Raw genomic sequence first — 26158 nt, forward strand, 5'->3', positions numbered from 1 at the left:
TACCAGCAACGGAGCTAACAGGTCTACATACTTCCTATAAAACTCCACCGGGAACCCATCCGGCCCCGGGGCCTTCCCTGCCTGCATGCTCCCCAGTCCTTTAACCAGCTCCTCCACCCCAATTGGCGCCCCCAAACCAGCCACCTCCTGCTCCTCCACCCTTGGGAACGTCAATTGGTCCCTGAATTGCCGCATCCCCTCTTTTCCCTCTGGGGACTGGGACCTATACAGCTCCTCGTAAAAGGCCTTAAAAGCCTCATTCACTTTCCCCGTACTCCGCACCGTAGTTCCCCTGCCATCTTTGACTCCGCCTATTTCCCTCGCTGCCATCCTCTTACGGAGCTGATGTGCCAGCATCCGACTCGCCTTCTCCCCATATTCATATATCGCCCCCTGTGCCTTCCTCCACTGTGCCTCTGCCTTCCCTGTGGTCAACAGGTCGAACTCCGTCTGGAGACTTTGTCTCTCCCTGAGTAGTCCCTCATCAGGGGCCTCTGCATATCTCCTGTCCACCCTTAAAATCTCCCCCACTAACCTCTCCCTTTCCCTGCGCTCTCTCTTCACCCTGTGAGCCCTGATGGAGATTAATTCTCCCCTGACCACCGCCTTCAGCGCCTCCCATACTACTCCCACCTGCACCTCCCCGTTGTCGTTGGCCTCCAGATACCTTTCGATACACCCCCGCACCCTCCCGCACACTTCCTCGTCTGCCAGCAGTCCCACATCCAACCTCCACAACGGGCGTTGTTTCCTCTCCTCCCCCAGCTCTAGCTCCACCCAATGCGGGGCATGGTCTGAAATGGCTATGGCCGAATACTCCGTTCCCTCCACATTCGGGATCAATGCCCTGCCCAGAACAAAAAAATCTATCCGGGAGTAGGCCTTATGTACGTGGGAGAAAAAAGAAAATTCCCTGGCCAAAGGCCTGGAAATCTCCACGGATCTACTCCCCCCATCTGGTCCATAAACCCCCTAAGCACCTTGGCCGCAGCCGGCCTCTTCCCCGTCCTAGATCTGGAGCGATCTAATGCTGGGCCCAGCACTGTGTGAAAATCCCCACCCATAATCAAGCTCCCTACCTCCAGGTCTGGAATACGCCCCAACATCCGTTTCATGAATCCAGCATCGTCCCAGTTCGGGGCATATACATTCACCAGCACCACCTCCGTCCCCTGCAACCTACCACACACCATCACTTATCGGCCTCCCTTGTCCGCTACTATGTTCTTGGCCTCAAACGACACCCGCTTTCCCACCAGTATTGCCACCCCTCTATTCTTCGCATCCAGCCCCGAATGGAACACCTGTCCTACCCATCCCTTCCTTCACCTGACCTGATCTGACACCTTCAGATGTGTCTCCTGAAGCATGACCACGTCTGCCTTCAGTCCCTCTAGGTGCGCGAACACTCGGGCCCTCTTAACCGGCCCATTTAGGCCTCTCACATTCCACATGATCAGCCGGATTGCCCCCCCCCCCCCCGACTAGCCAGCCATCTCCTATCTTAGGCCAGTCCCGTGCTCGCGCCGCCCGCACCCTCCAGTCCCCGAGGCGGGAATTTTCAGTTCCCCCTCGGACAGTGCAGTAGCAACCCTAAAATCCCCCCCTCTCCCCCCCCGCTAGATCCACATCTAGCTCTTTTGCTCCCCCCATAATACTTCCGTGAGTCAGCTGACGTCTGCTGACCCCGGCTTCCCCCGCCTTCCTGTTGATCTCCCCGTGTGGGAGTCTCTCCTCCTCCTTACCTTCCCCCATCCCCCCCCCCCCCCCCTTTGGCACGGGAAAAAGCCCGCGCTTTCCTGAACCAGCCCCGCCCCCTGTGGTACAGCTCCTGTTGCGGCCATTATACCAGTTCCCTCATCCCCGAGTCTCACCTCCCTCCAGCACCGACGCCCACATTCCCCATCATCATCATCTCGTCTACAGAAAAGAAAAAAGGAATCTTAGGAATTTTAACCAGAACTCTACCCACGGGCGAAATTCTCCCGAAACGGCGCGATGTCCGCCGACTGGCGCCCAAAACGGCGCCAATCAGACGGGCATCGCGCAGCCCCAAAGGTGCGGAATGCTCCGCATCTTTGGGGGCCGAGCCCCAACATTGAGGGGCTAGGTCAACGCCGGAGGAATTTCCGCCCCGCCAGCTGGCGGAAAAGGCCTTTGGTGCCCCGCCAGCTGGCGCGGAAATGACATCCCCGGACGGCGCATGCGCGGGTGCGTCAGCGGCCGCTGACAGTTTCCCACCCATGTGCAGTGGAGGGAGTCTCTTCCGCCTCCGCCATGGTGGAGACCGTGGCGGAGGCGGAAGGGAAAGAGTGCCCCCACGGCACAGGCCCGCCCGCGGATCGGTGGGCCCCGATCGCGGGCCAGGCCACCGTGGGGGCATCCCCCGGGGCAAGATCACCCCGCACCCCCCCCAGGTCCCCGGAGCCCGCCCACGCCGCCTTGTCCCGCCGTTCAAAAGGTGGTTTAATCCACGCCGGCGGACAGGCAATTTATCGGCGGGACTTCGGCCCATCCGGGCCGGAGAATCGAGCGGGGGGGCCCGCCAACCGGTGCCGGAGACTTCGGCAACCGGCGGGGGCGGGATTCACGGCAGCCCCCGGCGATTCTCCAACCCGGTGGGGGGTTGGAGAATGACGCCCCACATCCCCATCCATCATCCCACCCATGAAGTATTCTTACCCCCTATTTACAACCCCAAATACAACCAACATCTCCCCCCACAACCACATCCCCTCAGTTCGAGTCCAGTTTTTCCGTCTGAATAAAGGTCCAAGCCTCTTCTGGCGTTTCAAAATAATTGTGTCGGTCCTGATTAGTGACCCACAGTCACGCAGGCTGCAGCATGCCGAACCTGACTCTTTTTTTATGCAGCACCGCCTTGGCCCGGTTGAAGCCAGCTCTCCTCCTTGCCACCTCCGCGCTCCAATCCTGGTAAACTCGGATCACCGCGTTCTCCCATCTACTGCTCCGCACCTTCTTGGCCCATTTCAGCACACTTTCTTTGTCCGCGAAGTGATGGAACCTTGCCACTATCGCCCTTGGCGGCTCATCAGCCTTGGGTCTCCTCGCCAGGACCCGGTGAGCCCCTTCCAGCTCCAGGTGGGTCGGAGAAGCCTCCGCTCCCATCAGCGAATGGAGCATCGTACTCACGTACGCCCCAGCATCAGCTCCCTCCACTCCTTCGGGAAGACCCAGAATCCGGAGATTCTTCCTCCTCGACCTGTTCTCCAGGACCTCAATTCTCTCGGCCCACCTCCTGTGCACCGCTTCGTGCGCCTCCATTTTTACCACCAGGCCAGGGATCTCGTCCTCGTCATTCATTTTATCTTTCACCTCACAAAGCTCCACCGCCTGGGTCTTATGGGTCTCCTTCAGCCCCTCGATTGCCAACAGCATTGGCGCCAGCACCTCCTTTTTAAGCTCCTCCACACAGCGCTTAAGGAACTCCTGCTGGTCCGGCCCCCATGCTGCTTGATCTCCGCCATCTTGCTTTTCCCCCCTCGTTTTTGCCGCTGCTCCAGAGCCTCTTTTTTCACCGCTCCACCGCTGATCTCGGCCATATATCGTAAGGGGGGACCTTACTGCACCTTCCCACACGGGATCAAATCAAAAATGTTCCGTTGGGGCTCCTCTGGAGAGCCCAAAAGTCCGTTATCGCTGGAGCTGCCGAAACGTGCGGCTTAGCTTCGCATCGCCGCAACCGGAAGTCATCCTGGGGGTTACCATTGACCAAAAACTGACTGGACCAGCTGAATAAATACCATGGCTACAAAAGCAGGTCACAGGCTGGGAATTCTGCAGTGAGTAACTCACCTTCTGATTCTCCAAAACTGTCCAAAAGTCAAGAGTGTGATGGAATACTTTCCACCTGCTTGGATGAGTGCAGCTCCAACAACATGCCAGAAGCTCAGGGTAGCGCAGTGGTTAGCACTGCTGCCTACTGCGCTGAGGACCTGGGTTCGATCCCGGCCCTGGGTCACTGTCTGTGTGGAGTTTGCATATTCTCCCCGTGTGTGGGTGGGTTTCACCCCCACAACCCAAAGATGTGCAGATTAGGATTGGCCACATAAATAGCCGCTTAGTTGAGAAAAATTATTATTGGGTACTCTAAGTTTAAAAAGAATCCATTCCAGAAGCTCGATACCATCCAGGACAAAGCAACTCTGCGTGATTGGCATTCCAGCCACTTTTTTAAACATTCACTCCCTCCACCACCAGTGCACAGTGGCAGCAGTGTGTACCATACACAAAATGTACTGCAGCAATTCACCAAGGCTCCTTCAACAGCAACTTCGACAGCAAAATGTTGACCTCTACCACCTAGAAGAGCAAGGGCAGGAGATCCCTGGGCACACCACCACCTGCAAGTTTCCCTCTGCCACACACCATTCTGATTTGGAGCTATCACTGCTCCTTCACTGCTGTGACAAAATCCTGAAATTCCCGTCATGTCAGCACCAACACCATATGAACTACAGTGGTCCAAGATGGCAGCTCACCACTTCCTTCTCGAGGGCAATTAGAGATGGGGCAATAAATGCTGGTCTAGCCAGCGACGCCTATAGCCCGTGAAATAATACATTTTAAAAAACCTGTAGAATCTATATCCCAGCATGAGATTGTTCAAAATTTATTTCATTATTTTTTTTTTCTAAAATCTAAATTTGGTGGGACACTGGATTACTAAAATAAAAGCAAATTAGCTTGTTTTGACGAAGAGTCATCCAGACTCTAAACATTAGCTCCATGTTCTCTCCACAGATGCTGTCAGACATGCTGAAATTGTCCAGCATTTTCTAGTTCAGTAATATAACCAAAACAGTACTGTTTTGGCAGATTCCATAGACATTGACCCCTCACTGGGACATGTGTTTCACAAGCGCTGACTCTCTGGAATATGGATTCCACAGGCACTGACTCTTACTGGGTTACGGGTTCCACAGTCACAGATTCTTGCTATGGTACGGGTTCCACTGCTGCTGATTCTCGCTGGGGTACCGATTCCATGGATGCTGACTTTCACTGGGGTACACATTGCACATGCACAGACTGTTACTGTGCTAATTCTTGCTGAAGTACGGGTTCCACAGACACTGACTTTCATTGGGATACAGGTTTCACAGATACTGACTCTCACGTGCAAGTTCCACAACTACTGACTCTGGGGTACAGATCCCATAGGCACTGACTCTCACTGGGGTATGGAATCCTCGGCCTCTTGCTGGGATGGAGGTTTCACAGGTGCTGAGTGTCACACAGGTATGGGTTCCACAGGTGCTGACTCTCAGTGGAGTATTTAAGGAACAAGAGAAACAAAGCTGAACTACCGTCGGCATCTGCCCGGTGTTTTTAATTGTTTAGAAATAGGCTGTGTTTTCACCAAATCCTCAGTTTGTGAAGTCCAATTTTTAAGGTGACTCACAGCAAACTCCGTGGACTCCGCTGGAGGGGTAAGCTTATCAAGCTACAAATTACATCCAGTTTCCTTCCACAGTTCCCTTTGAAATGGGTCTTGACAGTCTCAAGTGGGAGATGGTGGCTGTTAGCACTGTAGGAGGTATATCTTGTTTTGATGTCTCTTTGCTTTCTTACAATGAGATTCCACAAGGATTAGGGTGGAACTCTTGTCCTTCTAACTGTTTTTGGAAATTTCCAGAAACTGTGGCCAATCGTGTGGCCATGTGACCAGTCGCAGCCATCTTTTGGATCAGAAAAGTCCATTTTTAAATGAGCAAATTGAAGATATTTCCAGAGTTCATGCTTTTGTGTCTTATCGACATGTCATGTATGAGCTTGACATGTGCTGACTCTCACTACAATATGAATTTTACAAGAGCTGACTGTGGGATATGAGTTCCACAAGTGCAGATACTTACTGCGGTATTGGTTCCATTGATGCTGACTCGCTTTAATATGCCATTCACAGGTACTGACTCTTGTTGGGGCACGAGTTCCATAGGTGCTGATGTTCAGTGGGCTACAGGTTCCATACTCGCTGACTCGTGCTGGGTGCGCATTCCATCGGTGTTGACCCTTGCTGGGGTACAGGTTTCCCGGGTGCTGACTCTGATTGAGGTTTAGGTCCCACGGGTGCTGACGGTCACTGGGCTACGCGTTTCACGGACACTGATTCTCATTATGTTATGGATTCCATTAGTTGTGCATCTCAGTGGGGTTCGGGTAGCAGAGGCGCTGTCTCATTTAAGGAATTAATTCGGAATTTGTAACAAATATACATTCCCTAAAGAACAAAAGTCCCATGGGAAAAGTGTTCCAACATTGGCTAATAAGAGAAGTCGTAGTACAGTTTTAAATGATCCAGACCTGCCCACGAAGCAGTCTCAATGGAACTGCCCATTTTCAGTTTGGACTTCTGATCCTGGCTGGAGCAAAATGGGTCAGGGTGATCTCTCCAAGGTGATTCCAAAGAGTTCAGGAGAGACAAAGGAAGGAGAGGACCTCCACCCCTTTCCAGCACTAGATGCCATCCAGTAACTTTTTAAATGTCTCAAGTCTTTTACTGAATGTGAGTGGGTGGGTGAGTGAGTGAATGGGTGCATGGGTGGATGGGTAAGTTGGTGAATGAGGAAGTGAGTGGGTTGGGTGCAGAGTCAGATCGGTGGGGGGGGGGAGGGGGAGGGGGATAGTCGGGCTGGGAGGCATGGTCGGATCAGATGGGCATTGGGGAAGTATTAGGTGGGAGTGGTGGTGGGGGAGAGGGGATGTCAGTAGTGGTGCTGAGTTCAGTTATGCTGGCTGATCTTATCGGGGTAAGTCCCATCAATTTGGCCCAAGTCTCCAACATCAGCTCCGTGTCAGAATCTTTTGGAGAGGGTCCAGGTCAATGGAAATCCACCCATCAGAAATGTAAACTTTGTGGGCACATGCGGGCGTCAGGGCCTCCGCAGGGTCCCGACACACAACGGCAACTTAAGTCCAGATTTTGATGTTCTGGACATCGTAAGATTTGGGTTAATGTTGCAAAAAGAGTAGTAAGTCTGAAGATTAGGAAGATTTTAGAATTCAACTAAGTTGGGCCAAGAATGTTTTGAAAAAAATATTTCATTCAAGGTATTTTTGCATATCGGCACAAAATATCAGAAGAACAGCAAAACAACTCAAACAACCACACCCCCCTGCCCCCTGACAGCAACACCCCGCACCATCTTGCCTTCCCATTTTAACCCTCTTCTCTTCGCCACGCTGACCAACTCTGGGTGAACCCCTCTGCCGACTCTCGCAGAGCGAACTTGACCTTCTCCCGTGGGGTCTTCCTCGCCCACACAAACCTGGAGATCAGCCCATTGACCTTCCTAAAGAACAACTTGGGGACAAAGTTGGGAGGTTCTGAAACAGATACCTAGGCAGCACCGTCATTTTCGTTGTCTGCACCGGCCCTGACAGCGGCAGCACATCCCACCTCTTAAAATCCGCCTTCATCTGCTCACCAATTGCGCCACTACAATACCTGAAGCTAGCCCCCACCACTCTAAATGGCAACTCCCTCAGTCTCCTTTCCTGCCCTCTGGCATTAATCGGGAACACCTCACTCTTTCCCATGTTCAATTTATATCCCGGAAAAACGGCCAAATTCCCCCAAAATCCCCATAATTCCTCCAATACTGCCCATCAGGTCTGAAATATACAGTAACAGGTCATCCGCATACAGTGAGACCCTATGCTCAGGAAACCGCCCCCTCCGCTCAATCCCTCTCCAATCCCTTGATGCCCTAAGCGCCAATGCCAACGGCTCTATCGCGAAGGCAAAGAGCAATGGGGAGAGTGGGCACCCCTGCCTCGTCCCCCGGTATCGCATGCTCACAACCGGCGCCTTGTATAGCAGCCAAACCCAATTCACAAACCCCTACCCGAACCCAAACCGCCCCTGCACCTCCAGCAAATATGCCCACTCCTCCCGATCAACAAACCTTGTCCACATCCCTCGCTACCTCTACCTCTACCTCCTGCACCTCCGAAGGCATCATAATTACATTGAGTAGCCTCTGCACATTCGCCGACAACTGTCTTCCCTTCACAAAACCTGTCTGATCCTCGCCCAGCACAGTGTCTCAATCCGCGATGCCAGCACCTTGACCAATAACTTGGCATTTACATTCAATAATGATACCAGGCAGTACAACTCACACTGCTCCAGACCCTTATCCTTCTTTGAAATCAGGGAGATGGAAGCCTGCGACAATGTAGGAAGGAGATCTCCCCCCTCTCCCTCTCCATTATACGTCCTCACCAGCAGTGGCCCCAGGTCCGCCCGAAACATTTTTTAAAAAATTGTTTATATTGGGTTTTTTACATGATATATTTACAAATGTACACATAGAGAAATAAAAAAACACAGAGGACGTATGTATATTAAAAAAAACAAAGAAACATTTTCCATAACACATCATCTCTTTTTTTTATCCAAACAAGCAAAACAAAACCGGGTGGAAGGGGCACCTTGGGTGGTGCCCCTGATGTCATTTGCATCTCTTGGCCGATTTTGTTTGCCTTGTTTTTGTCCATTTGCCTCCGCTCCGGCCGTCTGCTGTTCCTCCTTCGTCTTTCCTTCTCTCTTTTACCTTGCTGTGCTTGTTGTGGTCGTTGTCATTTCCTGCGCTCTCCCCCCAGTTTGTGTTCCCTCCTCTTTCCTCCCTTCTGCTCCCCTCTGTATTTCTCCTTCCCTCCCCTCCCTCCCTCCCCCCCTTCCCTATCCCCTTTCTTCACCCCCTCCCCCTCTCCCCTCACCCCTTCTTCTCTGCTACTCCCCTTTCTTTCCTCTTGCTCCACCCCCCCTCTCTTCTATCGTGTCCTGTCTACTTTCCCCTGGCTCTTGGCTACTTGTTTATTTGTTTGTTGACCACAAACAGGTCCCGGCACAGTCGGGTGAATGGCTTCCATTATTTGAGGAAGCCATCTTACAACCCTCGAATGCCGAATTTGATTTTCTCCATTTGGAGAGATTCTGAGAGATCGGACAGCCAAGACCAATACATAGAACATAGAACAGTACAGCACCAGTTTGCAGCTTTGGGTGGTGCTGCGACCGCCAGCCAAGCAGGATTCTAAGGCGGGCAATTAGGGAAGCAAAGGCAAGGGTGTCCGCCATCCTCCCCATGAAGAGATCTGGCTGATCTGATGCCCCGAAAACCGCCACTTTCGGGCATGGCTCCACCCTGAGCCCCACCACTTTGGACATTGCCTCGAAGAAGGCTGTCCCAGTACCCAACAAGTCTGGCCAAGACCAGAACATGTGGGCGTGGTTGGCCGGGCCTCCTTGGCATCGTTCACATCTGTCCTCCACTTCCGGGAAGAACCTACTCATTTGGGTTCTTGTTAAGTGGGCTCTATGTACCACTTTTAGTTGCGTTAGGTTGAGTCTTGTGCACATGGAGGTGGAGTTGACAGGAAAATGTGATATGGCTACCGAAGAGAAAAAAAAACAGGTACTCTGATCCAAATTAAAAGGAAGAAAAATAAAAATGAAACTGGTTCGCTCTAACTTGAGTGACGTTCCTCGATTACAATGAGGTCAAGCTAACTGTACCAACACCAACCCTCCACCCCTCACCCTGCTCCGCCTCCACTCATCTTCCTTCTAAGCAAGACAGGGGAGACAATGAAAAGGAACCCCCTCCCTCCATCACAATGATTGTCAGCCAATATAAGGCCAAAATATATTTAGGATAGATACTGTGCACAAATTCCACATTCAAAGCCCAAAGATGTGCAGGTTAGGTGGATTGGCCATGATCAATGTGCACGGTAGTGGGGATAGGGCGGGGGAGTGGGCCTAGGTAAAATGCTCTTTTGGAAGGTCGGTGCAGACTCTATGTGCCAACTGACCTTTTGCACTGTAAGGATTCTATGGATCAACATTCGGCTTAACATGACACAAACTTGCTAATTCAGATACTCAACGATACAGGCCATCACACCGACATTATTTACTTTCTTGTAAATGAAAACAATTCACAACATCAAACATACAACAACATGATCAACAGGGTCAACGTCCAGGATAATAACCGAGATGCAGGAATGTGAGGCAGTCCTCAGGATAAAGAATTCTTCACAGGCGCATGAAGAAAGCCAAAATTAAGGATGAGGCAGGATCAGGATCAATGAGCATCTTTAGCATCTCAAAGATTCCAGCAATCGAAGCACGAGACATCATTATTTCCACCACGCCGTCTCACCAGGACCCAGGTCAACAATCTAGGCTCCGGCTGGAGACGATGGCCTGACCAACTCGGCCACCCCAAACCCCTCACAACTGACATCCGGAACAGGACCAGTGGTCAGAAGGCCACACCAACCTCAGGCCTCGCAGATGGATTAGATGTGCTCCATCAAATTTCTCTAAAGCAAGATCCAATTCATGTGCCCTATTACCTCCATAAAAACACAAGCTGTCCTCAACGACGCCTCAGCTGAGATCTTCAGCCAGAACAGCATTTTCATTGGCAGTCATCATCCGTCAATGCACACTGCACCGTCAGGGTAGGAACCCACTCAAAAGCGACTGGGCCTCATCCCAACTCCTTCCAGCCGCCACAAACAAGCGAGGATTTAAACATTCTAACTCGGTTCCACCGTGCAGAAACACCAACTAACAATTCTCGAGACACAGTATATACCGTGTAAATCAGGAAAGGGCAAATAAGAAATGTGCGTGAAGAGAAATAAAACTGATTAAAAGATGAGCAGAGTTGGAGCTCGCAAAATCACAGCCGCTCACATCACGTGACCCTCGCATCATTCATTTTAAAATATTTTTGACTACAGAGAGTGGATGCTTTGGTTTTGATCTTCCAGAGTTCCATTGATTCTTGAACAGTTTGATGGATTGAAAGGTAGCAAATGTAACCCGACCTTTCCACCAGTTTGTTGTTTATGATGTTGTTTATGACGTACATAAACAACTGGGATCAAGTGGATCCCTTGAAGAGTTTAGAGATTGTCGAAAATAGAGTTAAGAGGGAAATCAGGAGGGCAAAAAGGGTACATGAAATTGCTTTGGCAAATAATGCAAAGGAGAATCCAAAGAGCTTCTACAGATACATAAAGGGAAAAAGAGTAACTAGGGACAGAGTAGGGACTCTTAAGGATCAACAAGGACATCTATGTGCAGAGCCACAAGAGTTGGGTGAGATCCTGAATGAATATTTCTCATCGGTATTCACGGTGGAGAAAGGCATGGATGTTAGGAAACTAAGGGAAATAAATAGTGATGTCTTGAGAAGTGTGCATATTACAGAGGAGGAGGTGCTGGAAGTCTTAAAGCGCATCAAGGTAGATAAATCCCCGGGACCTGATGAAATGTATCCCAGGATGTTGTGGGAGGCTAGGGAGGAAATTGCGGGTCCCCTAACAGAGATATTTGAATCATCGGCAGCCACAGGTGAGGTGCCTGAAGATTGGAGAGTAGCGAATGTTGTGCCCTTGTTTAAGAAGGGCAGCAGGGAAAAGCCTGGGAACTACAGACCGGTGAGCCTAACGTCTGTAGTAGGTAAGTTGCTAGAAGGTATTCTGAGAGACAGGATCTACAAGCATTTAGAGAGGCAAGGACTGATTCAGGGCAGTCAGCATGGCTTTGTGCGTGGAAAATCATGTCTCACAAATTTGATTGAGTTTTTTGAGGGGGTGACCAAGAAGGTAGATGAGGGCAGTGCAGTAGACGTTGTCTACATGAACTTTAGCAAAGCCTTTGACAAGGTACCGCATGGTAGGTTGTTGCAGAAGGTTAAAGCTCACGGGATCCAGGGTGAGGTTGCTAATTGGATCAAAATTGGCTGGACGACAGAAGACAGAGGGTGGTTGTAGAGGGTTGTTTTTCAAACTGGAGGCCTGTGACCAGTGGTGTGCCTCAGGGATCGGTGCTGGGTCCATTGTTATTTGTGATTTATATTAATGATTTGGATGAGAATTTAGGAGGCATGGTTAGTAAGTTTGCAGATGACACCAAGATTGGTGGCACAGTGGATAGTGAAGAAGGTTATCTAGGATTGCAACGGGATCTTGATCAATTAGGCCAGTGGGCCGACGAATGGCAGATGGAGTTTAATTTAGGTAAATGTGAGGTGATGCATTTTGGCAGATCGAATCAGGCCAGGACCTACTCAGTTAATGGTATGGCTTTGGGGAGAGTTATAGAACAAAGAGATCTAGGAGTACAGGTTCATAGCTCCTTGAAGGTGGAGTCGCAGGTGGACAGGGTGGTGAAGAAGGCATTCGGCATGCTTGGTTTCATTGGTCAGAACATTGAATACAGGAGTTGGGATGTCCTGTTGAAGTTGTACAAGACATTTGTACGGCCACACTTGGAATACTGTGTGCAGTTCTGGTCACCCTATTATAGAAAGGATATTATTAAACTAGAAAGAGTGCAGAAAAGATTTACTAGGATGTTACCGGGACTTGATGGTTTGAGTTATAAGGAGAGGCTGGATAGACTGGGACTTTTTTCCCTGGAGCGTAGGAGGCTTAGGGGTGTTCTTATAGAGGTCTATAAAATAATGAGGGGCATAGATAAGGTAGATAGTCAACATCTTTTCCCAAAGGTAGGGGAGTCTAAAACTAGAGGGCATAGGTTTAAGGTGAGAGGGGAGAGATTCAGAAGGGCCCAGATGGGCAATTTCTTCACTCAGAGGGTAGTGAGTGTCTGGAATGTGCTGCCAGAGGTAGTAGTAGAGGCGGGTACAATTGTGTCTTTTAAAAAGCATTTAGATAGTTACATGGGTAAGATGGGTATAGAGGGTTATGGGCCAAGTGCGGGCAACTGGGACTAGCTTAATGGTAAAAACTGGGCGGCATGGACTGGTTGGGCCGAAGGGCCTGTTTCCATGCTGTAAACTTCTATGATTCTATGATTCTCATTCAAGAAAGAGCGGGGCGTGAAAAAATGGAGAACTATAGACCTGTTAACCTGACATCAGTAGTAGGGTAAATGCTGGAATCTATTGTTAGGGACATGGTAAAAGAGCATTTGAGAGAATTGCAATATGATTAGGCAGAATCAACTGGATTTATGAAAGAATTTGTGTTTGACAAATCTTTTTTTTGAGGTAGCTAGCAGTGTAGGTAAGGGGGAACCAGTGGATGTGTTGCATTTGGATTTTCAAAAAGCATTTGATAAGGTGCCACACGAGGTTGTTATACACGATTAGGATTCATGGGATTGTGCAAATATATTAGAATGGACTGAGGAGTACGTAATGGCCAGAGAATAGAAATAAAAGAGTCATTATTCTGACAGGCCGTAACTATCAATGTACCACAAGCTTGGGTCCCAGCTATTTACAGTCGACGACTGACTTGGATTACAGGTCCAAGTGTAATATATGTTCGCTGATTTTCAACGGGGTTTCCTTCAGCACCTCAGCCAAAGAAATTTTGTTCATGTAAAACCCAAGCAGAAATTCCCAGTAGGGAATTTGACCATGTGGAACATACACATAGCTTTGGTAGGGTCCCCAGATAGTGACTGGCAATAAAAACCCTGACCTATTTCTTCACCTGCACTGTTCCTGTAAGCTGATTGAGAGCTGAACACGTGACCTTGCAGCGTATTGCTCCATTGCACATTGGATGGTGCACAGATGCAAGCTTCGAAAAGAATCCTGATACTATACCATATTATGTGAAAAAAACAATGTTGTACAGTTTTAATTTGTCATCCACTCTAGATATCCATTGGCAGAATATCACTGTCGAAGAACTGAAAAGAGATCTCAAAACGATACATAGCAATGTCCAGCTCAATGCCTTGGTAACCTGCGCCTGTGGAGCTATTGAACGACCAAAACTGGAACAAGACGATGGTATTATTTACACTTGTATATCTAAAAACTTCTAAATCTTTCAATTTATATTCAGTGTGGTGTTGTTCTTCCTATTTAAGATATCTATAGCTGTCATCGTCTGTCCTAGCTCTAACATGTGGCACAAATACCTGTGATCCTTGTTGTAAGACGGAGCAGTGTGGTTCACTTCCCACCCACCCATGGATAAGAGGAACCATGCATTGGGGCAACACCCCTCATCATGGATAAGCCCCCCCCCACTCCGGCAAGCACCGGCAGCAATTCCCATACTCCACTAAGGTGAAGCCGCCCCCCCAAACCCCCACACACACATGGTGAACCGATCCCAGTGGAGCTCCGTAGAGGGCCTGCCCCTACCCATTGCCAGGAGGCACTGCCTGGGCAGTCCCTTACCAGGCGGGTCATACTTACCTTTGCACCCCTAGCAGGTTCTTCTTGAGCTTTTGCGCGTTTTTAAATACCTGTTGTAAACTAACATCACATTGGAGAGGTATGAATATTCATTGAGGCGGGAACACATGACGGGGACGCACTTTAATTATGTATAGATTTACTGCAATTTATTGAAATGAGGTTTTGACCGTCTCGCGCCTTTTGCGCTCACAGTGAACGGGGCTGCAAAGTTGGCCTGAGTAACAGGAACAATAGGAAGAGACCCACACTGAGGATCAGGAACAATAGGGAGAGACACACTCAATAACAGGAACAATAGGTACCGTCACACACTGGATTAGGATGGGTCACATTGAGTAACAAGAACAATAGGAGGAGACCACACACCAGGTCAGGAACAATAGGGAGAGTGACAAACTGAGGAACAGGAACAATAGGCAATAGGGAGAGTCTCACACTGAGAAATAGGGAGAGACACACTGAGGAATAGGGAGAGACACACTGAGGAATAGGGAGAGTCTCACACTGAGGAACTAGAACAATAGGGAGTGACCCATGCTGAGGAACAGGAACAAGAGGGAGTCTCACGCTGAGGAACTAGAACAATAGGACGAGATCCACACTGAGGAGCTAGAACAATAGGGAGCATCACACACTGAGGAACAAGGACAATAGGGAGAATCACACACTGAGGAACAAGAACAACAGAGAGACCCACACTGAGGAACAAGGACAATAGGGAGAGACCCACACTGAGGAACAAGGACAATAGGGAGAGACCCACACTGAGGAACAAGGACAATAGGGAGAGACCCACACTGAGGAACAAGGACAATAGGGAGAGACCCACACTGAGGAACAAGGACAATAGGGAGAGACCCACACTGAGGAACAAGGACAATAGGGAGAGACCCACACTGAGGAACAAGGACAATAGGGAGAGACCCACACTGAGGAACAAGGACAATAGGGAGAGACCCACACTGAGGAACAAGGACAATAGGGAGAGACCCACACTGAGGAACAAGGACAATAGGGAGAGACCCACACTGAGGAACAAGAACAACAGAGAGACCCACACTGAGGAACAAGGACAATAGGGAGAGAGACCCACACTGAGGAACAAGGACAATAGGGAGAGACCCACACTGAGGAACAAGAACAACAGGGAGAGACCCACACTGAGGAACAAGGACAATAGGGAGAGACCCACACTGAGGAACAAGGACAATAGGGAGAGACCCACACTGAGGAACAAGCACAATAGGGAGAGACCCACACTGAGGAACAAGAACAATAGGGAGAGAGACCCACACTGAGGAACAAGGACAATAGGGAGAGACCCACACTGAGGAACAAGGACAATAGGGAGAGACCAACACTGAGGAACGAGAACAATAGGGAGAAACCCACACTGAGGAACAAGGACAATAGGGAGAGACCCACACTGAGGAACAAGAACAACAGGGAGAGACAAACACTGAGGAACAAGGACAATAGGGAGAGACCCACACTGAGGAACGAGAACAATAGGGAGAAACCCACACTGAGGAACAAGGACAATAGGGAGAGACCCACACTGAGGAACAAGGACAATAGGGAGAGACCCACACTGAGGAACGAGAACAATAGGGAGAGACCCACACTGAGGAACAAGGACAATAGGGAGAGACCCACACTGAGGAACGAGAACAATAGGGAGAGACCCACACTGAGGAACAAGAACAACAGGGAGAGACCCACACTGAGGAACAAGGACAATAGGGAGAGACCCACACTGAGGAACGAGAACAATAGGGAGAAACCCACACTGAGGAACAAGGACAATAGGGAGAGACCCACACTGAGGAACAAGGACAATAGGGAGAGACCCACACTGAGGAACAAGGACAATAGGGAGAGACCCACACTGAGGAACAAGAACAACAGGGAGAGACCCACACTGAGGAACAAGGACAATAGGGAGAAACCCACACTGAGGAACAAGGACAATAGGGAGAGACCCACACTGAGGAGCAAGGACAATAGGGAGAGACCCACACTGAGGAACAAGAACAATAGGGAGAGACCCACACTGAGGAACAAGAACAACAGGGAGAGACCCACACTGAGGAACAAGGACAATAGGGAGAGACCCACACTGAGGAACAAGGACAATAGGGAGAGACCCACACTGAGGAACAAGGATAATAGGGAGAGACCCACACTGAGGAACAAGGACAATAGGGAGAGACCCACACTGAGGAACAAGGACAATACGGAGAGACCCACACTGAGGAAGAGAACAATAGGGAGAGACCCACACTGAGGAAGAGAACAATAGGGAGCGACCCACACTGAGGAAGAGAACAATAGGGAGAGACCCACACTGAGGAACAAGGCCAATGGGGAGAGAGACCCACACTGAGGAACGAGAACAATAGAGAGAGACCCACACTGAGGAAGAGAACAATAGGGAGCGACCCACACTGAGGAACAAGGACAATAGGGAGCGACCCACACTGAGGAACGAGAACAATAGAGAGAGACCCACACTGAGGAAGAGAAAAATAGGGAGAGACCCACACTGAGGAAGAGAACAATCGGGAGAGACCCACACTGAGGAACGAGAACAATAGGGAGAGACCCACACTGAGGAAGAGAACAATAGGGAGCGACCCACACTGAGGAACGAGAACAATAGGGAGAGACCCACACTGAGGAAGAGAACAACAGGGAGCGACCCACACTGAGGAACAAGGACAATAGGGAGAGACCCACACTGAGGAACGAGAACAATAGGGAGAGACCCACACTGAGGAAGAGAACAATAGGGAGCGACCCACACTGAGGAACGAGAACAATAGGGAGAGACCCACACTGAGGAACAAGGACAATAGGGAGCGACCCACACTGAGGAACAAGGATAATAGGGAGAGACCCACACTGAGGAACGAGAACAACAGGGAGAGACCCACACTGAGGAACAAGGACAATAGGGAGAGACCCACATTGAGGAACAAGGATAATAGGGAGCGACCCACACTGAGGAACAAGAACAATAGGGAGAGACCCACACTGAGGAACAAGGATAATAGGGAGCGACCCACACTGAGGAACAAGGACAATAGGGAGAGACCCACATTGAGGAACAAGGATAATAGGGAGCGACCCACACTGAGGAACAAGAACAATAGGGAGAGACCCACACTGAGGAACAAGGATAATAGGGAGCGACCCACACTGAGGAACAAGGACAATAGGGAGAGACCCACACTGAGGAACAAGGATAATAGGGAGCGACCCACACTGAGGAACAAGAACAATAGGGAGAGACCCACACTGAGGAACAAGGATAATAGGGAGCGACCCACACTGAGGAACAAGGACAATAGGGAGAGACCCACACTGAGGAACAAGGACAATAGGGAGAGACCCACACTGAGGAACAAGAACAATAGGGAGAAACCCACACTGAGGAACAAGGACAATAGGGTGAGACCCACACTGAGGAACAAGGATAATAGGGAGCGACCCACACTGAGGAACAAGAACAATAGGGAGAGACCCACACTGAGGAACAAGGATAATAGGGAGCGACCCACACTGAGGAACAAGAACAATAGGGAGAGACCCACACTGAGGAACAAGGATAATAGGGAGCGACCCACACTGAGGAACAAGGACAATAGGGAGAGAGACTCACACTGAGGAACGAGAACAATAGGGAGAGACCCACACTGAGGAACAAGGATAATAGGGAGCGACCCACACTGAGGAACAAGGACAATAGGGAGAGAGACTCACACTGAGGAACAAGGACAATAGGGAGAGACCCACACTGAGGAACAAGGACAATAGGGAGAGACCCACACTGAGGAGCAAGAACAACAGGGAGAGACCCACACTGAGGAACAAGGACAATAGGGAGAGACCCACATTGAGGAACAAGGACAATAGGGAGAGACCCACACTGAGGAACAAGGACAATAGGGAGAGACCCACACTGAGGAACAAGGACAATAGGGAGAGCCCCACACTGAGGAACAAGGACAATAGGGAGAGACCCACACTGAGGAACAAGAACAACAGGGAGAGACCCACACTGAGGAACAAGAACAATAGGGAGAGACCCACACTGAGGAACAAGGACAATAGGGAGAGCCCCACACTGAGGAACAAGGACAACAGGGAGAGACCCACACTGAGGAACAAGGACAATAGGGAGAGACCCACACTGAGGAACAAGGACAATAGGGAGAGACCCACACTGAGGAACAAGAACAACAGGGAGAGACCCACACTGAGGAACAAGAACAACAGGGAGAGACCCACACTGAGGAACAAGGACAATAGGGAGAGACCCACACTGAGGAACAAGGACAATAGGGAGAGACCCACACTGAGGAACAAGGACAATCGGGAGAGACCCACACTGAGGAGCAAGGACAATAGGGAGAGACCCACACTGAGGAAGAGAACAATAGGGAGAGATCCACACTGAGGAAGAGAACAATAGGGAGAGACCCACACTGAGGAAGAGAACAATAGGGAGAGACCCACACTGAGGAACAAGGACAATAGGGAGAGACCAACACTGAGGAAGAGAACAATAGGGAGAGACCCACACTGAGGAACAAGGACAATAGGGAGAGACCCACACTGAGGAACAAGGATAAGAGGGAGAGACCCACACTGAGGAACAAGAACAATAGGTAGAGACCCACACTGAGGAACAAGGATAATAGGGAGAGACCCACACTAGAACAAGGACAATAGGGAGAGACCCACACTGAGGAACGAGAACAATAGGGTGAGAGACCCACACTGAGGAACAAGGACAATAGGGAGAGATCCACACTGAGGAACGAGAACAATAGGGAGAGACCCACACTGAGGAAGAGAACAATAGGGAGAGACCCACACTGAGGAAGAGAACAATAGGGAGAGAGCCACACTGAGGAACAAGGACAATAGGGAGAGACCCACACTGAGGAACAAGGACAATAGGGAGAGTCACACAATGAGGAACAAGGACAATAGGGAGAGACCCACACTGAGGAACAAGGACACTAGGGAGAGACCCACACTGAGGAACGAGAACAATAGGGAGAGAGACTCACACTGAGGAACAAGGACAATAGGGAGAGACCCACACTGAGGAACAAGGACAATAGGGAGAGACCCACACTGAGGAACAAGGACAATAGGGAGAGTCACACAATGAGGAACAAGGACAATAGGGAGAGACCCACACTGAGGAACAAGGACAATAGGGAGAGACCCACACTGAGGAACGAGAACAATAGGGAGAGAGACCCACACTGAGGAACGAGGACAATAGGGAGAGACCCACACTGAGGAACAAGGACAATAGGGAGAGACCCACACTGAGGAACAAGAACAATAGGGAGAGACCCACACTGAGGAACGAGAACAATAGGGAGAGACCCACACTGAGGAACAAGGACAATAGGGAGAGTCACACAATGAGGAACAAGGACAATAGGGAGAGACCCACACTGAGGAACAAGGACACTAGGGAGAGACCCACACTGAGGAACGAGAACAATAGGGAGAGAGACCCACACTGAGGAACAAGGACAATAGGGAGAGTCACACAATGAGGAACAAGGACAATAGGGAGAGACCCACACTGAGGAACAAGGACAATAGGGAGAGACCCACACTGAGGAACGAGAACAATAGGGAGAGAGACCCACACTGAGGAACGAGGACAATAGGGAGAGACCCACACTGAGGAACAAGGACAATAGGGAGAGACCCACACTGAGGAACAAGAACAATAGGGAGAGACCCACACTGAGGAACGAGAACAATAGGGAGAGACCCACACTGAGGAACAAGGACAATAGGGAGAGACCCACACTGAGGAACGAGAACAATAGGGAGAGACCCACACTGAGGAACGAGAACAACAGGGAGAGACCCACACTGAGGAACGAGAACAATAGGGAGAAACCCACACTGAGGAACAAGGACAATAGGGAGAGACCCACACTGAGGAACAAGGACAATAGGGAGAGTCACACAATGAGGAACAAGGACAATAGGGAGAGACCCACACTGAGGAACAAGGACACTAGGGAGAGACCCACACTGAGGAACGAGAACAATAGGGAGAGAGACCCACACTGAGGAACAAGGACAATAGGGAGAGTCACACAATGAGGAACAAGGACAATAGGGAGAGACCCACACTGAGGAACGAGGACAATAGGGAGAAACCCACACTGAGGAACAAGAACAACAGGGAGAGACCCACACTGAGGAACAAGGACAATAGGGAGAGACCCACACTGAGGAACAAGAACAATAGGGAGAGACCCACACTGAGGAACGAGAACAATAGGGAGAGACCCACACTGAGGAACGAGAACAACAGGGAGAGACCCACACTGAGGAACGAGAACAATAGGGAGAAACCCACACTGAGGAACAAGGACAATAGGGAGAGACCCACACTGAGGAACAAGGACAATAGGGAGAGACCCACACTGAGGAACGAGAACAACAGGGAGAGACCCACACTGAGGAACGAGAACAATAGGGAGAAACCCACTCTGAGGAACAAGGACAATAGGGAGAGACCCACACTGAGGAACAAGGACAATAGGGAGAGACCCACACTGAGGAACAAGGACAATAGGGAGAAACCCACACTGAGGAACAAGGACAATAGGGAGAGACCCACACTGAGGAACAAGGACAATAGGGAGAGACCCACACTGAGGAACAAGGACAATAGGGAGAGACCCACACTGAGGAACAAGGACAATCGGGAGAGACCCACACTGAGGAGCAAGGACAATAGGGAGAGACCCACACTGAGGAACAAGGACAATAGGGAGAGTCACACACTGAGGAACAAGGACAATAGGGAGAGACCCACACTGAGGAACAAGGATAATAGGGAGAGACCCACACTAGAACAAGGACAATAGGGAGAGACCCACACCGAGGAACAAGGACAATAGGGAGAGACCCACACTGAGGAACAAGGACAATAGGGAGAGACCCACACTGAGGAACAAGGACAATAGGGAGAGACCCACACTGAGGAACAAGGACAATAGGGAGAGACCCACACTGAGGAACAAGGATAATAGGGAGAGACCCACACTAGAACAAGGACAATAGGGAGAGACTCACACTGAGGAACAAGAACAATAGGGAGAGACCCACACTGAGGAACAAGGACAATAGGGAGAGACCAACACTGAGGAACAAGGACAATAGGGAGAGACCCACACTGAGGAACAAGGACAATAGGGAGAGACCCACACTGAGGAACAAGGACAATAGGGAGAGACCAACACGGAGGAACAAGGATAATAGGGAGAGAGACCCACACTGAGGAACAAGGACAATAGGGAGAGAGACCCACACTGAGGAACAAGGACAATAGGGAGAGACCCACACTGAGGAACAAGAACAATAGGGAGAGACCCACACTGAGGAACAAGGACAATAGGGAGAGACCCACACTGAGGAACAAGGACAATAGCGAGAGAGACCCACACTGAGGAACAAGGACAATAGGGAGAGACCCACACTGAGGAACAAGGACAATAGGGAGAGACCCACACTGAGGAACAAGGACAATAGGGAGAGACCCACACTGAGGAACAAGGACAATAGGGAGAGACCCACACTGAAGAACAAGGACAATAGGGAGAGAGACCCACACTGAGGAACAAGGACAATAGGGAGAGTCACACACTGAGGAACAAGGACAATAGGGAGAGAGACCCACACTGAGGAACAAGGACAATAGGGAGAGACCCACACCGAGGAACAAGGACAATAGGGAGAGTCACACACTGAGGAACAAGGACAATAGGGAGAGAGACCCACACTGAGGAACAAGGACAATAGGGAGAGACCCACACTGAGGAACAAGGACAATAGGGAGAGACCAACACTGAGGAACAAGAACAATAGGGAGAGACCCACACTGAGGAACAAGCACAACAGGGAGAGACCCACACTGAGGAACAAGGACAATAGGGAGAGACCCACACTGAGGAACAAGAACAACAGGGAGAGACCCACACTGAGGAACAAGGACAATAGGGAGAGACCCACACTGAGGAACAAGAACAACAGGGAGAGACCCACACTGAGGAACAAGGACAATAGGGAGAGACCCACACTGAGGAACAAGAACAACAGGGAGAGACCCACACTGAGGAAGAGAACAATAGGGAGAGACCCACACTGAGGAACAAGGACAATAGGGAGAGACCCACACTGAGGAACAAGGACAATAGGGAGAGACCCACACTGAGGAACAAGGACAATAGGGAGAGACCCACACTGAGGAACGAGGACAATAGGGAGAATCACACACTGAGGAACAAGGACAATAGGGAGAGACCCACACTGAGGAACAAGGACAATAGGGAGAGACCCACACTGAGGAACAAGAACAACAGGGAGAGACCCACACTGAGGAAGAGAACAATAGGGAGAGACCCACACTGAGGAAGAGAACAATAGGGAGAGACCCACACTGAGGAACAAGGACAATAGGGAGAGACCCACACTGAGGAACAAAAACAATAGGGAGAGACCCACACTGAGGAACAAGGACAACAGGGAGAGACCCACACTGAGGAACAAGGACAATAGGGAGAGAGACCCACACTGAGGAAGAGAACAATAGGGAGAGACCCACACTGAGGAACAAGGACAATAGGGAGAGACCCACACTGAGGAACAAGGACAATAGGGAGAGACCAACACGGAGGAACAAGGATAATAGGGAGAGACCCACACTAGAACAAGGACAATAGGGAGAGACCCACACTGAGGAACGAGAACAATAGGGTGAGAGACCCACACTGAGGAACAAGGACAATAGGGAGAGACCCACACTGAGGAACAAGGACAATAGGGAGAGACCCACACTGAGGAACAAGGACAATAGGGAGAGATCCACACTGAGGAACGAGAACAATAGGGAGAGACCCACACTGAGGAAGAGAACAATAGGGAGAGACCCACACTGAGGAAGAGAACAATAGGGAGAGAGCCACACTGAGGAACAAGGACAATAGGGAGAGACCCACACTGAGGAACAAGGACACTAGGGAGAGACCCACACTGAGGAACGAGAACAATAGGGAGAGAGACCCACACTGAGGAACAAGGACAATAGGGAGAGTCACACAATGAGGAACAAGGACAATAGGGAGAGACCCACACTGAGGAACGAGGACAATAGGGAGAAACCCACACTGAGGAACAAGAACAACAGGGAGAGACCCACACTGAGGAACAAGGACAATAGGGAGAGACCCACACTGAGGAACAAGAACAATAGGGAGAGACCCACACTGAGGAAGAGAACAATAGGGAGAGACCCACACTGAGGAACAAGGACAATAGGGAGAGACCCACACTGAGGAACAAGGACAATAGGGAGAGACCCACACTGAGGAACAAGGACAATAGGGAGAGACCCACACTGAGGAACGAGGACAATAGGGAGAATCACACACTGAGGAACAAGGACAATAGGGAGAGACCCACACTGAGGAACAAGGACAATAGGGAGAGACCCACACTGAGGAACAAGAACAACAGGGAGAGACCCACACTGAGGAAGAGAACAATAGGGAGAGACCCACACTGAGGAAGAGAACAATAGGGAGAGACCCACACTGAGGAACAAGGACAATAGGGAGAGACCCACACTGAGGAACAAAAACAATAGGGAGAGACCCACACTGAGGAACAAGGACAACAGGGAGAGACCCACACTGAGGAACAAGGACAATAGGGAGAGAGACCCACACTGAGGAAGAGAACAATAGGGAGAGACCCACACTGAGGAACAAGGACAATAGGGAGAGACCCACACTGAGGAACAAGGACAATAGGGAGAGACCAACACGGAGGAACAAGGATAATAGGGAGAGACCCACACTAGAACAAGGACAATAGGGAGAGACCCACACTGAGGAACGAGAACAATAGGGTGAGAGACCCACACTGAGGAACAAGGACAATAGGGAGAGACCCACACTGAGGAACAAGGACAATAGGGAGAGACCCACACTGAGGAACAAGGACAATAGGGAGAGATCCACACTGAGGAACGAGAACAATAGGGAGAGACCCACACTGAGGAAGAGAACAATAGGGAGAGACCCACACTGAGGAAGAGAACAATAGGGAGAGAGCCACACTGAGGAACAAGGACAATAGGGAGAGACCCACACTGAGGAACAAGGACACTAGGGAGAGACCCACACTGAGGAACGAGAACAATAGGGAGAGAGACCCACACTGAGGAACAAGGACAATAGGGAGAGTCACACAATGAGGAACAAGGACAATAGGGAGAGACCCACACTGAGGAACGAGGACAATAGGGAGAAACCCACACTGAGGAACAAGAACAACAGGGAGAGACCCACACTGAGGAACAAGGACAATAGGGAGAGACCCACACTGAGGAACAAGAACAATAGGGAGAGACCCACACTGAGGAACGAGAACAATAGGGAGAGACCCACACTGAGGAACAAGGACAATAGGGAGAGACCCACACTGAGGAACGAGAACAATAGGGAGAGACCCACACTGAGGAACGAGAACAACAGGGAGAGACCCACACTGAGGAACGAGAACAATAGGGAGAAACCCACACTGAGGAACAAGGACAATAGGGAGAGAGACCCACACTGAGGAACAAGGACAATAGGGAGAGACCCACACTGAGGAACAAGGACAATAGGGAGAGACCCACACTGAGGAACAAGGACAATAGGGAGAAACCCACACTGAGGAACAAGGACAATAGGGAGAGACCCACACTGAGGAACAAGGACAATAGGGAGAGACCCACACTGAGGAACAAGGACAATAGGGAGAGACCCACACTGAGGAACAAGGACAATCGGGAGAGACCCACACTGAGGAGCAAGGACAATAGGGAGAGACCCACACTGAGGAACAAGGACAATAGGGAGAGTCACACACTGAGGAACAAGGACAATAGGGAGAGACCCACACTGAGGAACAAGGATAATAGGGAGAGACCCACACTAGAACAAGGACAATAGGGAGAGACCCACACCGAGGAACAAGGACAATAGGGAGAGACCCACACTGAGGAACAAGGACAATAGGGAGAGACCCACACTGAGGAACAAGGACAATAGGGAGAGACCCACACTGAGGAGCAAGGACAATAGGGAGAGACCCACACTGAGGAACAAGGATAATAGGGAGAGACCCACACTAGAACAAGGACAATAGGGAGAGACTCACACTGAGGAACAAGAACAATAGGGAGAGACCCACACTGAGGAACAAGGACAATAGGGAGAGACCAACACTGAGGAACAAGGACAATAGGGAGAGACCCACACTGAGGAACAAGGACAATAGGGAGAGACCCACACTGAGGAACAAGGACAATAGGGAGAGACCAACACGGAGGAACAAGGATAATAGGGAGAGAGACCCACACTGAGGAACAAGGACAATAGGGAGAGAGACCCACACTGAGGAACAAGGACAATAGGGAGAGACCCACACTGAGGAACAAGGACAATAGGGAGAGACCCACACTGAGGAACAAGGACAATAGGGAGAGACCCACACTGAGGAACAAGGACAATAGGGAGAGAGACCCACACTGAGGAACAAGGACAATAGGGAGAGACCCACACTGAGGAACAAGGACAATAGGGAGAGACCCACACTGAGGAACAAGGACAATAGGGAGAGACCCACACTGAGGAACAAGGACAATAGGGAGAGACCCACACTGAGGAACAAGGACAATAGGGAGAGACCCACACTGAGGAACAAGGACAATAGGGAGAGTCACACACTGAGGAACAAGGACAATAGGGAGAGAGACCCACACTGAGGAACAAGGACAATAGGGAGAGACCCACACCGAGGAACAAGGACAATAG

The 26158-nt window shown here is 50.2% G+C and overlaps 1 protein-coding gene across 1 annotated transcript in view; it reads left to right on the plus strand.

Annotated features, from left to right (window-relative positions):
- The window catches only part of heatr4 (HEAT repeat containing 4), a 264817-nt gene that overhangs the window by 83712 nt on the left and 154947 nt on the right, over window positions 1–26158 (plus strand). Inside the window, exon 6 of the mRNA XM_072487079.1 lies at window positions 13689–13823. Coding sequence (XP_072343180.1) covers window positions 13689–13823 — 135 coding nt within the window. The remainder of the gene's footprint in view (window positions 1–13688; window positions 13824–26158) is intronic.

Source organism: Scyliorhinus torazame, chromosome 2 (assembly GCF_047496885.1).
Source record: "Scyliorhinus torazame isolate Kashiwa2021f chromosome 2, sScyTor2.1, whole genome shotgun sequence".
Classification (NCBI taxonomy): domain Eukaryota; kingdom Metazoa; phylum Chordata; class Chondrichthyes; order Carcharhiniformes; family Scyliorhinidae; genus Scyliorhinus; species Scyliorhinus torazame.